General features: G+C 43.5%; 1 protein-coding gene across 2 annotated transcripts in view; it reads left to right on the forward strand.

The window, feature by feature from the left end:
- Positions 1 to 9,411, forward strand: part of KLF7 (Kruppel like factor 7) — a 66,855-nt gene extending 57,444 nt beyond the window's left edge. For both annotated transcript variants that reach the window (XM_032114194.1, XM_032114193.1), the window contains one exon: positions 987 to 9,411. In XM_032114194.1, coding sequence (XP_031970085.1) covers positions 987 to 1,038 — 52 coding nt within the window. In that variant the 3' untranslated portion in view covers positions 1,039 to 9,411. The remainder of the gene's footprint in view (positions 1 to 986) is intronic.
- The last annotated feature ends 6,457 nt before the right edge of the window (positions 9,412 to 15,868 follow it).

The following is a 15,868-nucleotide window of genomic DNA, read 5'->3' on the forward strand; positions in this document are numbered from 1 at the left end:
CCACTTCCTGAGTGGATTAAGTAATTTCTGAAGAAGGCAGTCACAAACCTTTAGTGAGTGAGTTAATAAAGGATAGATGCTTCATTTCAAATTCATGGTCTACCGTATTCTCCATTAACTACATGTTTAGACCAGCCCTAAAACTCAACTAGTTCTCTAGGGCTGCCACTCTATCTCATCAGGTCCAGCTACATGTTCAGAATGACAAAACATGTTCTCTTATGAGTTGGAAAAAAAGGCCTTGTGGATAAAGAACAGGAGTTGAAAGCCCAAGTCCTGGCTGTTTTCTTTCCCCCTGGTTTTACCACACCTGTGTGATTTACAGCTTCCTTGCCTTCTCTGTCTCTCAATTGTCACTCTTACAAAATAGGCATAATATCTTCTGTCAACGTCCTTCAGGGAGATAATATTCATCAGAATCCACATATTACCACCCACATTCCCAGCTGAGAGGAAGGGAGAGATGAAGTCTGATGGATTGTCAGCCTCCAAACTCTGAGCCAGTTTTCCTTCCAGTTTGGAGTTAGAAATGAGAATTCAGCTTTCAAAACTAGCATCGTTCTTCAGTGCTTGTTGCAAATAGTGGGCACTTGAGAAACCTGGTATTTTTAAAAATTATGTTGCTGAGTACTTGAATAAAACTGATTTTTTTAAATGCAAACACACACATACTAAATATTTGGTTTTATAGTACAGGTGCATAGATAAACGCTCCTCCCTGATGTCTGACTCAGTGAAATAAGCGGGAGGGAGAGGAACAGGGAAAGGATAAAAGTAGTCTCTTTAGCTTACAAAGAGCCAGGATAGTTGCCTATCTGTGGTCACAGAGGTCAATCACACAGGGTTTGGTGGTGATCCATGGATAACCCAAGGAATGTTTCTAAACTGGGATATATGTTTTCTCCTGCACGTAACAAGGAAGGAGCAGAAACCCTGTTTTCCAAAATCCTGTACGTATTTCACTTCCTGCTTGCTTTATGTTGCAGGTGTTTTTCCAGGTCGGATCACCTCGCCCTCCACATGAAGAGACACATCTAAATATCAGTCAGCTTGGCATGGATGTCATCTGGGCTAAGTGTTGTGAGATGAAAGTGGAACTCAAGTTACAACGTGCTACCTTACAGGAGAAGAGAACTTGATCCCGTGTATTCCTCTGTACAGGGACCACATGCTCACACTGTCGTGCACCCAGTTACACTCAAATACATCGGTTCTTTTATGCCTTGCCCCAGCTGGATGCGAGAAGATGCAGGCGAGGAAATGGTATAGAGGTGAAGTCAGTGAAAAAGAACAATTGCTTACAGTACTTCATCCCTTGGATTTGTTTCCTGTTTTTGCCAATGGAAATCAAAGAAAACAGAGGAGGCTTCCCTGCAGGTGGACGGCAGTAGGAGGGGCTTATCTAACTTGCTTCTCAGTGCAACTCAGTAGAAGAATATGTTGTCTTGAAGTTGCATATTTGTAGCACTAACTTTCTTTTTAAATAGATGGGGGGAAAACAATGACCTAGAAAACCAAATCCCAGTTTGGTAGCCAAAATTAACCTCTTGGTTTTTTTGTTCTTTCTCTGAGAATTCCTAATGTTCAGTGCATCAGACTTCTCGCAGACACTTTGACTTGTCTTGGTTTTGGTTTTTCTTCCTAGAACTGAGCTATTGAGATCCTTTTAAGTCAATACCAGTGGCCTTAATGGCAGTAGACTGTGGAGTGACACTTGTGACACAAACATCCTCTTTTTGGCCTGAGTTTATGTAGACTTCACGGAGGATTATATTTTTGTTGGTTGTTTTTATTTTAATTTTTTTTTTTGGCTATTGCACAACATATGCACTAGGGACTCTGGAAGCTGCTGCCACGATGGCTAAGTAGCCAAGGGATAAACCCCTGAGATACAGCACCTAATGTCTCTGTAAGCCTCACCTTATTGCCATAGCTAGGACTCCTTGTTTATTTTTTGAACAAAAAACTTCAAAAGCTTGGTTGGAAGCTTAAACCTTTTTTCTCTTTTCTCCACAAACAAGTGATCTTCAGAACTCCTTGTCTTCACCTGGATATCAGTCTGGGACTGGCCACACAGGCATGACTACAGGATTCCTTCCACATCATGTGAGCATGTTAGCCACAACCCACGGTGACTTAGTGGTGAATTATGTTGCTTTTTCTTGCAGTTCTTCTATTAACCAATTTAAAACATTAGCCTTTTGTTTGTGTAAAGAGCACCTGCAGACGTTTTAATTTAAACATGTTTGTTGAGCATCTTACACACAAAAAACACCCCCAAGCCAAAAATCCTACTCCAGTCTCTGAGTAGGAAATCAAGAACCTCTTCCACGTACAATGGCTTCATTCAGCATTAGCCCATTAAAGAAATTATCAAAGTCCTGCTTTTCCATTCATCAAGTTGATGTTGTGGCCCACACCTATATGAAAAAATGTAACCATGTGAGCGGTGAAGGAAGGGATTTTATATACAGCAGTGAGGCATTTCCAAATGATTGGTCTAAAGTGTTACTAACCTAGAGGTCCGTTTTGGCCTACAGTGTGAATCATCAAGGAGAAGTGGAGGTCTCATGCTCACCCTTCCATCCTATTGATAATTTGATTTCTTTGGCTCAAAGTGGATTAAAGTCTTCATTACAAAAGGAAAAAAACCACAAAAAATGTATTGTCATAACTTGTATTTGAACCTATTTGGCACTGGCCCTGACTCCAAAGACTGCATTTAGGACCATAAAAATGGCCTATGCAAGCAGGCAGGTGGTCATTAGGTTGTATATTTTGTATATTCTGGGACCATCCCTACAAGATGTGTCTAGAAATGAAACAAAATAGCGCGTGGTCCACAAATGGTTGCTGCTCTTTTATAATGTATTAGCCAACTACCCTTCTTCGACTGTTTTGACTCATTGACTGTTAAATATTTCCCTTAATTTATGTTTTGGGAGGTAAAATTGTACTCTTAGGGGGAAAAAGAGCAAACAAGAAACTCCATAGATGTTTTTAGAGCTGTCACTGGGATCCTTGGCACTTGAATTCTCAGCATTTTGCAACCTTTGGTTCTAGTGAGAGATTGAATTTATTCAAAAGATGCTGGTTTTCCTCACAGTTTTCACAAAACACTGTGACTGTCAACTGAACACTTTGGGGACAGGGGGGAAATACGATGTCTGGCCCATATGGCATGAAATATGGACCAAAATCTAACCATCTCTTAGGGACAATGATGTAATATTCGTGATAAGAGCATGAGAGAGAGTGAACGAAAGTCAGAAAGAAAGAGAGAGAGAAGAAAAATTGAATTTATTCCAAAGATTTAAAACTAACTATACTCTATATATGTATATATATATGCTTATATATATATATGTATACGTTTAAAAATTGCAGAGCACTGCTTGCTGACAATCTCGTATTTCTCTACTTCTGTATTTGCATACATTTTATGGCCATTCCACCCAGCTGTTCCACTGGGACTGAGGGCCCTAGAATCTGATTTGTGTTGGAATTTATAGAGCATCCTGCCAGATCACAGAATCACAGAGTATCCTGAGTTGTAAGGATCATCAAGTCCAACTTCCGGCCCTGCACAGGACATCCCAAGAATCCCACCATGTGCCTGAGAGTATTGTCCAAATGCTCCTTGAGCTCTAGCAGGCTTGGGGCTGTGACCACTTCCCTGGGGAGCCTTTTCCAGTGCCCGACCACCTTCTGGGTGAAGAGCTTTTTCCTAATGTCCAGCCTGAACCTCCCCTGACACAGCTCCATCCCATTCCCTTGGATCCTGTCACTGGTCACCAGAGTGCAGAGATTGGTGCTGCCCCTCAGGAAGATGTCTAATGGGAACTGAAAACCTCAGCTGTGTGAAACTGTAGAGCATCCAGTGAGTGCATTAGACTAAAAAAAGTATAAGAGAATCCTAGAATTTCCTTACTGTAGTGTCCTAAAATCTACGCTCTCCAATTCTCCACTACGATATTCATTGGCTGTGAACCTGCATAAATATCCTCCTTTGTCATCTGACCACACCTGCCTTTGGATACGCTATCAGTAGTATACAAACTTTAATAATTAAGTGACAGTTTAAGCACCAGGTTCTATTTAAATTGGAAAAAGTCAAGCAAGACTGTTTTTTAGCTCCCGTTGTCATTTATGGTCTTGTTGGCGTCTTATTTAAATATAATATGGCCAGAACAAGGGCCCCGGGGAAAAAAAATGCTGAAGTATCTCTTTACTTTGTTCTAAAGGCAGGCCTACATATAAATCCCGGATCCAAATAGTGTAAAAAACATAGAAAAAAAGGGGGGTAAAAGGCAGATTTCAAATTTCTCAGGCTTTGTAGCAGGTCTTGAACTCTGAAGCTAAAATTTGAGCTTTGGAACCACCTCTTATGTTTGAAAAGGGAGATATTTTTCAGCTGTATATATGATGTACTCAGTCAATCTCTTGACTTCAGTTTTTGGGTGCTCATATGCAAGTGTCTTAGTCATTACTAAAATTTTGAACCATAACTTTGGTATTTTATAGAAGGAGTCTCCATTTTGGAAAGGCATAATTAGTGATACATTCCAGGATTGGGTTTTTTTGTACAATGACAAGTTTTGTGTCTTTGCAGATATTTTAAGCTGTGCACTTCAAACTCGTGTAGTCTGGTATAGTTAGTTCCTTTTTGGGCCTGTGTCTCCTTGCTAAAGTTGTACAGTTGTCCTCTGTAAATTATGAGTAGAATCAGACTAAAGAGGAAAGGCTCTGTGTAAGGCTTCTTGAAAGCAAACCCATAAATAGATGATTTGGTGACAGTTGAGGACTGAGTAATCCAGCTGTAGAAAGGAGAAGTTTTACCTTGTTTCCTTCAATGCTAGATTTATGCCTATTTGCAAAAGAGAAGCCATTATAAGAAAGTCAGATTGTGGTTTCCAAGGCTGTGGAACTATAGGATGAAAACACAAATTGAGCTAAAAGTCTCACAGAATAGTGTCCACAGAGGAAGCAGTCAGTCATAGAACCATGCATGTGGAAAGGGGCCTCCAGAAACTCTTAGCCAACCTCCAACTAGAGCTGGTTACTCATGGCCATATCCAGCTGAGTTTTAAATGTCCTCAAGAATGGAAATTCTGCAACCTCTCTGTGCAAGCTGTTCCAATATTTAACCACTTTTATAGTGTAAAAAAAAAAAAAATCAAAAATCTGTGTGTCAAGTAGGAATTTTCCATGTTCAAACCTGTTTTCAGTGCCTCTTCCACTGTGCACCTCCAAGAAGAGTCTGGCTTCTTCTCTATAGTCTTGGTTAGGTATTTGGAGATAGCAATAAGATCTACACTTACCCTTCTCTTCCTCAGGCTGAATCATGTCTTTCAGCCTCTCTTCATCCATCATGTGTTCCACAACCTTCATGGTGACTCTCTGCTAGACTTGCTCCAATCATTTTCTTGTAATGGGGAGACCAAGACAGAATATTCCAGGTCAAGATGTGCTTTGTATGTTACAGTGGTGATACAATTTATTTATTTGTGACTTTTCCATTATCTAATTGAGACAACTTATACTCAAAGACAAGATTCTATTTTGAAAACTGACTAATAAAAAATAATTTAGGAGGCACCGGAATAAATAGTTTTCTAATTGAGTTTGCTGAATCTGTGCATAAAAATATGCATATAGAAATATATTTCTATACTGCCAGCTTGAGGCCTGGCAAGCAAAATTCTGTTTTTCCCAACACGATCATTGATGGTTCACTTTGAACTAACAAGTTTATTGTTTCATTTGTACTGTATCGAATATGAAGACACATGATGCTATATTTTAGTCACTTCTAACATTAAAACAACACTTCAGTGCATCTTTGTTCTGTTTGGTTTTCCCCTTAGGAGATAAAGAGCAACATAAAATATCACATGTATTTTATAAAGATTGGTCTAAAAGTGGATGGCAGAATCCAGAATATTTTTCATTATCTCTGAGTTGTTCTTTTTCAGTAGCTAGTACTCAGTCTAGACAATTACATTACCTGGCTAAACTGGCAACTGAAGTGAAATTCTAGATTCTTTCAGTGTCTTAGACAAGGCCCTAAACAGTCTGATCTCACTAATCTTTTTTTAAACGAAGAGTTGAAGGCTGGATTAGGTGACCTCCAGAAGTACCTTCCAATATTAATTTTTCTGTGTTTCTATGATTGATATCACAGCCCTCCCTGATTAAATGTGTACTGATTCTATTTCTTCATAGTCTTGTGCTGATGGAACAGACTGTAGGGCAGGTGTGTAGGTTTTTTCTCAAATTCTGACAGTTTCATCCTTGTTAAACTTTATAAGGTTTTTTAATGAGGGAGACCTAGAGAGGAAGAAATCTTCAAAAAACCCAAACCCTTAGCAAACCAGTTTGAAGCAATATCATGCCTTGAGATATGTCACAGCTGCAGGGACCAGACAGATATTACAGAAACAAGTTTGCTAGCCTGGAAGACCCATGTGATGTATTAGAAATGGTTTCCAGGACCTGAAATCCAAGCCAACATATTTCTACAAAGGTGAACCTTTTTTTTCATTCATTCCTATTTTCATCAGACTTTTTGGAATTGCTGTTTTTTGGGGGGGTAGCACATTTTCATATAATGCACAGGAAGCACTGACCAAACACAGATAGGGAAGAAGAACCTGAATGCAAGAGGATCCCTCAGGTCCTTGCTTTCAGAATTGTTTTGACTTCAGGCATAAAAAATTAACTAATCACTAGGGCGTATAGGTAAAATGGAATTGATCAATATGATAGTTGCAGTGATTGAGTATATCTTAGCTGTGACCTTTCTGATATCTACAGATTCGGGCTTTCTCCCTCATTTTTATCTGACCCTAGACAATTTGGGGTTTGTATCTGATATAAAGGTTGCTCCTCCTATTTAACACACTTTATTTGTCTGTGTACAAAAGAGGTGGTAATTGGTACTTTTGACAAAGCTGATGAAATCCAACTTCCTTAAGTGTTTCCCTTCCTCTTAATGTATGTCAAAATCTTTAAATTTAAAAAAATAAAAAAGAGGAAAATTTTGTAAATAATGTAATGTTACTAGGCCAGCACTCAGTGGATCAAGAGCTTTTACTCTTGATTTCATTCAGGACTTGGCACATTCTGTCATTCCATCCAGTAAGACTGTTTTTGAGCTTTCATATCCTGGGAAATGCTCTAACCCAGAACTCCTAAAGTACTTTTGGCTGATTTCAGATAGACTTGCACTTGCAAAGATATCTACATACCAAGAAAAAAACCAATGCTTGACAATAACTATTTAACTCTGTCTTGAAAAAATGGAAATATTTTTCTCCCAAGATATTACAACTACTCATTGACAAGTCTTGCCTGTCTTTCATTAGCATTTAAACGACACCTTCATGAATGATCTTTTCCAGATCAAACTTGGATATTCTTCTTCCTTTTGTCACACTTGTGTCTCTTTTTATTAATAGTTTAGGGATGACTACTGCAGTCTTTCTCCTCCACAGCTCTGCACAGGCTTCAGTGGCAAGATTTAGCATGGTAAGGACTGTAGGATCTGGCCTACCAGGTACTAAGATCTGTGTCGTAAAGGTGAGAATTTCCTCCTCCCTTAGAGGAAGAAGTCTCGAGAATACTTGTGCTATATAAGTTATATATATAATGATACAGTTGTATATATAAATTATATACATAAAAATGTGGAGATGGGGAGTAGACTGCCTTTATCACCTCATGAATGAGTTTCCCTACCTGAAAACTTTCAAATGCAGGCGTCATATTAGAAACAGGGTTTTATAGTTTTCCTCAATGCTTGTTGATGGCATTTTTGTTGTAATAATTGAAGTTGGAACTCTGCGATTTTCAAAATGAAAGCTTTGATGATTTTTTTTTAAGTGCTTTGGTCCTAACTTCTATATACTGCCAGAAAACAGGTTCTCCACCCTGTCTCTGTGTGGGTGTGGATGTACAACAGGATACTGTATATACCTACACAGAAGAGCAAACTGAGCTACTGACTTACAGTTTGTAGTAGCCAATCGTGCCTATTGCTTTCATTTAGGGAGGGCACTTGCTGTTGCCACTGCATTTTAGGAATCATGTCAGCTTCTGTAGGAAAGTTTTCAACAGTGCTGGGAAATACATGTTGCTGTGTACTGTGAATGAGTAGGCTGCAAATTTGGGGATTGGGAGGGGAGGTGGGAAGGGAGGGGGATGAGGGCTTCGCATGTACACACTAAAAGGGAACTAGAATGGACAGAAACATGGCAATTTTAGCCTCTGTTGTTGGGCTCTCGGAGAAATGAAAAGCTAACATGCAGTCCCTGGAAGGCCTGATGGCTGAAGGGCTGATCTTTATGTTTTGCAACATACGTTTTACCCATTACTCTGTATTTAAATCCCCAGACCGATCAGATTCTGGAAGTAGATCAAAACACTGGTTTAAACACTACTTTGTTACCAAGGCCATGTCTCTACCAGGGAAGCTGCCCTAGGTTAAAATCAGTCTAGTTAAATCACTTTGTAGCTGCACCTGTTATGTGATTGCCTGGATCAAGTTTGCTTTGGCATCCTATGCAGTTAAGCTGAAGTGTAAGAAACGTTTCAACTAATTAAGATACCTCTACACGAAGGTTCTTGCACCAATTCAAGTACCTGGTTGTGAAATCACTGCATATAAACCATAACAGCTTTTCTCTTAGAAACAAGGCCTTAGTTTGGCACGTCTCCTCATCTAGTTGAAAAAAATAATAATGCAGGCTGAGATTTTTTTTTTGCTTTGCAAAGTGACCTGTTTTCCCCCTTGTTCTTTGAAACTTTTCTTGCTCTCTACCACACATTAGATTTTTGTTTGGGGAATTTTTCTTTGGCAACAACAACAACAACAAAATGTATGAATGATCCCTATTAAAAAAAAAAGAAAAAAAAAGAAAAAAAAAAGAAAAACAAACAACATTGCTTGAAGGACTTTCATTTTGCACTATAGTTTTTCTTTTACCAGATGTGTCTGACAAGTGCATTTCGGAGATGCCCTCGGTCACGTTCTCTCAGGCCTACTCTGGTATTTCTAATATATCACAGAAGTACCCAATCTTGTAGCCCTCAGTTCTGCCTTTTTTTGACATTTTATTTTTTTTAAGCTTTTTATATATATATATATATATATAAATATATTACTTTGTCAGTTTTTTTGCTGTACAAAAAGTCTTAAGATTTAAAAATATTATTTGTATTATATGATGGTGGTATGTTAATGTTACAAAATTATTAATGAAGAAAAAATTTATTTTTGTTACTGGTCTGTTTCATAATTCTTTTTTAAATTGGTATATTGTAAGATATCTATGCAAAAATGTTATGTGACGCATTTTTATTTAAGAATGTAATATGTGTAATAAACAGTAGAATGTGTTTGGCCCGACAGTGGTTAGTGTGCCTCGTATATTATTTCTTTATGAAAACTTCTGTGAAGAGTGAAATGGCTTTTGGAGTATCAGTTAAGGCCATGGTTCTGTAAACAGTTATTGACATAAAAATACAACTTCTAAGTGTGCTTTAGCCTAGTAGAATCATATTTCTGGATTTAAATAATTTATTTTTAATGTATTTCATAACAGTTCAGGTGTTGCTTATGTTCATGCTGTGTCACATGTTGCTTTTGGAAAAGATGCTCAAGAAGGAAGTTCTTATTCTTAAAAGCTGACTGACTCTGGCTTGTAATCCTGCTTCTTTTGGAGCCAGTGATTTCTGTTATTTGATAGTTTACACTTGTTGAAGATTTCAGCCAGTATTATTTTTGTAAAAGACGCAGAGAACAGTTGTGTTTTATTTTCCATGCTTAGCTTTGCAACATTTGTCAGTCAGTGGTCAAAACAGGACTAGACTTTGAGGCTCCTGAGAGCTTGTGCTGTGCTCTAGTCCGTGTGTCAGGCTGTCTCACAGGACTGCAGCATTGTTCTCTTTCCCCGCCTCAGTCATTTAGTCTCCCTCGTTAATGTCTGCAAAACTGCAAGCACAATTGAATCCACCTGGATGCTCACGTACTAAAAACATATTTAGGCACTAAAAACAGTTATTTTGAGCACAATTACTTTGCAGTGTCATGACATAAAATGAAATTACTTTTTCAAGTCAGGCCAATATCCCTTTAGGTTTCTGCTGCTTTGGGCTCACACACTGCAGCAACCTCAGTGGGCATTGCAGCAGGACATTCTGTAGGGCTCCTCTGATGCCAGCTGGCTGGGTTTCATTTCTGGGACAACATGTCTCACTTGCCCTGTTGGGAAACCTGCTAGGATTGTTTATGTCAGATAGACAGAGGGTAGGATTCCCCTCCTGACATGTGCATCTAGAAGTCAGATGATCACTCTCGCCTGCCCATTTATACTCCCTCTGTAGCTAATGAAGAGAGACATATCCAGAGGTAACTCACTCCAGGGGATGAGTTGAAGGCAAAAGGAACTGGGGTGTTGTTAAGCATTTCTGGAAAACCATATGGTCAAGTGAAAGACAATGAAGAAGTGATGCCCATGGCTGCTTTGGTCACTCAGGTTGTACCAGATGCTTAATGATGGACATAATTTGTAGTGTTTGGGTGTATGTTAACAAACAGCTCTTGAGCACTGAAGAACGGCTCAGCACAGGTCCAAATTTTGGGCTTGTGTTCGAAATGGTCAAAACTGGACCATGCTCTGTCTGCTTCAGTGTGACAGTGGTATCCTGGGGTCACAGAGTACGAGCAACTGAGAGAGTGACTTGTCATAGCTGAAAAAAATGGTCTCTTTGTTGTGGATTGAAGTCATTGTATGATGTAGGTATGAATGGAGTTATGTTTGACAGAATTATTTCTGCAAATAGAATTTTGACATTATAGCTTTTTTTTTCTTGTAAAGAAAATGTCTGGGTTCCTTCAGTTTCTCTCTTCCTTGAAAACCTCTGGAAGCTTTTAGCATCTCACCTGCCTTGATCTTTCTGACAGTTGTATATTATATGTTTGTACTAGACAAAGAAACTTCTAGTGTAAATTAGTCATTTGTCCTCCACCTGGGAGAGGGACTTCCAAAGACTTCTGGAAGAGCCTTTTGAAGGGCAGCACAGCCTGAAACCCAACTGGAGGGATGATTATCAATTACAGGTAAGCATATAACCAGGTTGTTTTCCAGGAACTTTCAGAAAATGCAATGCCTTGCTATCAAAGATTTCCTCCTAGAAGCAAGTAGGTTATTAGTCTGCAGGAATAGCTGTCAGACACTTCCCTGGGCTGGAGGCCAGGGAAAAGACACAAAGTGAATGAACTCCTCCTCTTTGAAATTGTTCAGTAGCACACAGTCACACCTTGAGCAACTCCCGCTGTTGGGTACAGAGTTTTCTGAGGAAAGAAAAATTCATTTACTCTAGGGTTAAACTGTATATGAGCCTTCTGTTGAGCTCATCTGATGTAAACTCATCATGTGCCAACTTTGCAGGACTTTTCAGACATAAAGTCATAGAATAGGTTGGGTTGAAAGGGACCTTAAAGATCATTTGGTTCCAATCACCCTGCCATGGGAAGGGATGTCACCCACTAGATCAGGATGCTCAGGGCCCCATCCAGCCTGGTCTTGAACACTGCCAGGGATGGGGCATCCAAATGTCCCTGGGCAACCTGTTCCAGTGCTTCACCACCCTCTTAGTAAAGAATTTCTTCCTAATACCTAATCTAAGCCTGCCCAATTTTACTTTAAAACCATAACCTCTTGTTCTGTCACTATCTGCCCATATAAAAAGTCCCACCATGCTTTTTATGACCCCCCCTAAAGTACTAAAAAGCTGCAGTGAGGTTTCCCCCAAAGCCTTCTCTTTTCCCTGCTGAACAACACCAGCTCTCTCAGGTTTTTCTCACCTCTTATTTTACTTTATTTTATTATTTTATTTTTGGCTTTACGCAGCTTTTTCTGAGAGTAAATGAGGAAAGCAGCATTAAAAGTGAGTGAAAGCAAAGGTTTGCCACCAGAATAATGTTATTTTACTGCTTTTTACAAATATTTGTAATGCTTCTGGGTTTAATTGGTTTTTTAAGATGTTAGTTTTGATATGAAATAAACAGTTTTTCATTAACAGTTTTTGACCACCTGGCTGGAAATCCTTCCAAAGGCCCAGTCACAAGCCATGTCTGCTGACTGAGAGCTTGAGTGCCTCTGTGGTACTGAGACCTAATGAAGGTTATTGGAACGATTACTTCCAGGAGCCTTCTGTGTCCATGGCTTGTCCATTGACTTCACTTTTCTGGAAATCTCTTGTCTGAAATCATAACAGCCACATCTTGTTTTCACAGAGCCTTCCTCATGCACCCCTGTGCATGGTTTCAGATTCATTGTCTGCTTCTGTTCTGTCAGTTTAATGTTCACTGATGGAAAGGCAATAAAACAGAACAAGACAAAGATGCTGTAGCTAATAAGTCTTGAGGTTAAAATTCTTCAGGACTTTGAATACTCTTCCAAACTCAGTCAAATTTACCTTTATCTGCTGAATTTCTGCTGGGCTTTTTTGGGGATACAGACTGAACAAAAGTATCTCAAACAGGTAGACCAGGAATTCAATTTGAGATCCCCAAGTAACATAGAGTGTGGGAACTGGAAAGAAGAGTCCCACTCCAGGCAAATGTTTGCCTTCTGGTTTGAAGATCTTACCTAGTATTTCTAATTTACTGAGGTAATCAGGAGGCACTTCTCCCCTCAGGATTCAGTCTAGCTGGTGTTATGAAACCTAGGACCAGTACTAATTCCACAAGTAAAGAGAAGATTAGTTGAATAATGATACCATTTTAAAAGCATTTTGGAATATTCAGGAAGGGTCCTTGAGAAATGGGAACTTTCCTGCCCTTCGACAAAAGCTTCTTACCCTTGCGAAATAAATACAAGTACCTAAAATTCAGCGATGAGAGCCTTGGCCTTCTCAGGTGAATATTTTGGTCCCAAAAATAGATGTTTCTTTCCACCTCTTTCCTGTGACCCTGAAATAGTATGGCTGGCTTATGGTGCAGAAAGAGCTGTTAGAAGATAATTTGGAACAGGAAGGAGGGCACAGCTCTCATGATCAAAGAACAACACCTGATGCTCTGGGAAACTGTGAGAGCTGCCAGCATGTAACCTAAATGCGGCTCATGAGCTGTGGCACAGAGTGGAAGGACTCAGCTACAGATATTTGTCTCCATGTAAGGTCACACGAGGAGCACCAAGGCATCACCTCAAACACCCTACAATCCCAGCTAATGGTTATTAATAAACCTTAACTGTTTCCATTCTGCTTATATTTTCTATCTTGCTTATCTTGCAAGCATTTCCCCAAATCATCTCAGCTCGCTCCTCATTTCTCTCCTTTTCCATGGTTTTATGCTGCCAGATGACAGTTTCCTTTCCTAGCCCTGTGGAGAGGAGGCCCCACAGCAGAGCCCACAGCAGGGCCCACGGCAGAGCTCATGGCAGAGCCCACAGCAGAGCCCACAGCAGAGCCCACAGCAGGGCCCACGGCAGAGCTCATGGCAGAGCCCACAGCAGGGCCCACAGCAGGGCCCACAGCAGAGCCCACAGCAGGGCCCACAGCAGGGCCCACAGCAGAGCCCACAGCAGAGCCCACAGCAGGGCCCACAGCAGGGCCCACAGCAGGGTCCATGGCAGAGCTCATGGCAGGGCCCACAGCAGGGCCCACAGCAGAGCCCACAGCAGAGCCCACAGCAGAGCCCACAGCAGGGCCCACAGCAGGGCCCACAGCAGAGTCCACGGCAGGGCCCACAGCAGGGCCCACAGCAGAGCCCACAGCAGGGCCCACAGCAGGGCCCACGGCAGAGTCCACAGCAGGGCCCACGGCAGAGTCCACGGCAGGGCCCACAGCAGGGCCCACAGCAGGGCCCACAGCAGGGCCCACAGCAGAGCCCACAGCAGGGCCCACAGCAGGGCCCACAGCAGAGCCCACAGCAGAGCCACAGCAGAGCCACAGCAGGGCCCACAGCAGGGCCCACAGCAGGGCCCACAGCAGAGCCCACAGCAGAGCCACAGCAGAGCCACAGCAGAGCCCACAGCAGAGCCCACAGCAGGGCCCACAGCAGGGCCCACAGCAGAGCCCACAGCAGGGCCCACGGCAGAGCCCACAGCAGGGCCCACGGCAGAGCTCACGGCAGGGCCCACAGCAGAGCCACAGCAGGGCCCACGGCAGAGCCCACAGCAGAGCCCACGGCAGAGCCCACAGCAGAGCCCACAGCAGGGCCCACGGCAGAGCCACAGCAGAGCCCACAGCAGAGCCCACGGCAGAGCTCACGGCAGGGCCCACAGCAGAGCCCACAGCAGAGCCCACAGCAGAGCCCACGGCAGAGCTCACGGCAGGGCCCACAGCAGGGCCCACAGCAGAGCCCACAGCAGGGCCCACAGCAGGGCCACAGCAGAGCCCACAGCAGGGCCCACAGCAGAGCCCACAGCAGAGCCCACAGCAGAGCCCACAGCAGGGCCCACAGCAGAGCCACAGCAGAGCCCACAGCAGGGCCCACAGCAGAGCCACAGCAGAGCCCACAGCAGAGCCACAGCAGAGCCCACAGCAGGGCCCACGGCAGGGCCCACAGCAGAGCCCACAGCAGAGCCACAGCAGAGCCCACAGCAGAGCCACAGCAGGGCCCACAGCAGAGCCCACAGCAGAGCCACAGCAGAGCCCACAGCAGGGCCCACAGCAGAGCCCACAGCAGAGCCCACAGCAGAGCCCACAGCAGGGCCCACGGCAGGGCCCACAGCAGAGCCCACAGCAGAGCCACAGCAGAGCCCACAGCAGGGCCCACAGCAGGGCCCACAGCAGAGCCACAGCAGAGCCCACAGCAGGGCCCACAGCAGAGCCCACAGCAGAGCCCACAGCAGAGCCACAGCAGAGCCCACAGCAGGGCCCACAGCAGAGCCCACAGCAGAGCCCACGGCAGAGCCACAGCAGAGCCCACAGCAGAGCCCACAGCAGGGCCCACGGCAGAGCCCACGGCAGAGCCCACGGCAGAGCCCACAGCAGAGCCCACAGCAGGGCCCACAGCAGAGCCCACAGCAGAGCCCACAGCAGGGCCCACGGCAGAGCCACAGCAGAGCCCACGGCAGGGCCCACAGCAGGGCCCACAGCAGAGTCCACGGCAGGGCCCACAGCAGGGCCCCTTGGGCGCCTCACAGCGCAGGAGAGCCCAGAGCCCTCAGAATGGCCCCTTTCTCCCCTCAGGTGTCCTGGCACAGCCAGCCTGTCCTGTCAGGCACCTTTTGGCATCGACTGCGGGAGCCAGCCCCGCTCAGGGCCTCAGCAACTGGAAGTGGTGCCATCAGCAGCAGGAGCATTAAGGTTGAAGGGAAGCACAGGATGACATGTCCTCCCGCTGGTGGATGCTTTCCCGGTACATGGAAGCCATGATGCCCTGTCCCTGTACAGTGATTCTGTCACCCCTCTTTCCCCACCCCCTACCTCACTGTTTTGGAGTGCCCCATTGCAAAGCTGTCCAGTCTTTCTGTAGAGCCAGGAAGGGTTTTATATTCACCAAAGAATTCTAAAATGTAACCAAAGAATTGTAAAATTCTTCCATGTTCTTCATGGTGGGCGTTGCTATTACCCCCTTGTCTGCTTTACTATCACCATTCCTGGTGCTGGGTGCCTGTTCACCTGAGCCATGGTATGGAATAAACGCAGCCACCTAGGCATCCACAGGTCACATTTTCATTAGTAAACTCAACACAGAGCCATGGTCTGGTTGTCCCTATTGTTAAGTTGTTGGTATGGCCCTGCCAGTCACCCCCCCACAGCCCTGCCTGGGTGGGGCCCAGGGCCAATGGGTGCTCAACAGTACAGACATGGGCACTTCTTTGGGACATTGTGTGGGGAAGATATAGTGATA

The sequence above is a fragment of the Corvus moneduloides genome, chromosome 7, assembly GCF_009650955.1.
Source record: "Corvus moneduloides isolate bCorMon1 chromosome 7, bCorMon1.pri, whole genome shotgun sequence".
NCBI lineage: Eukaryota > Metazoa > Chordata > Aves > Passeriformes > Corvidae > Corvus > Corvus moneduloides.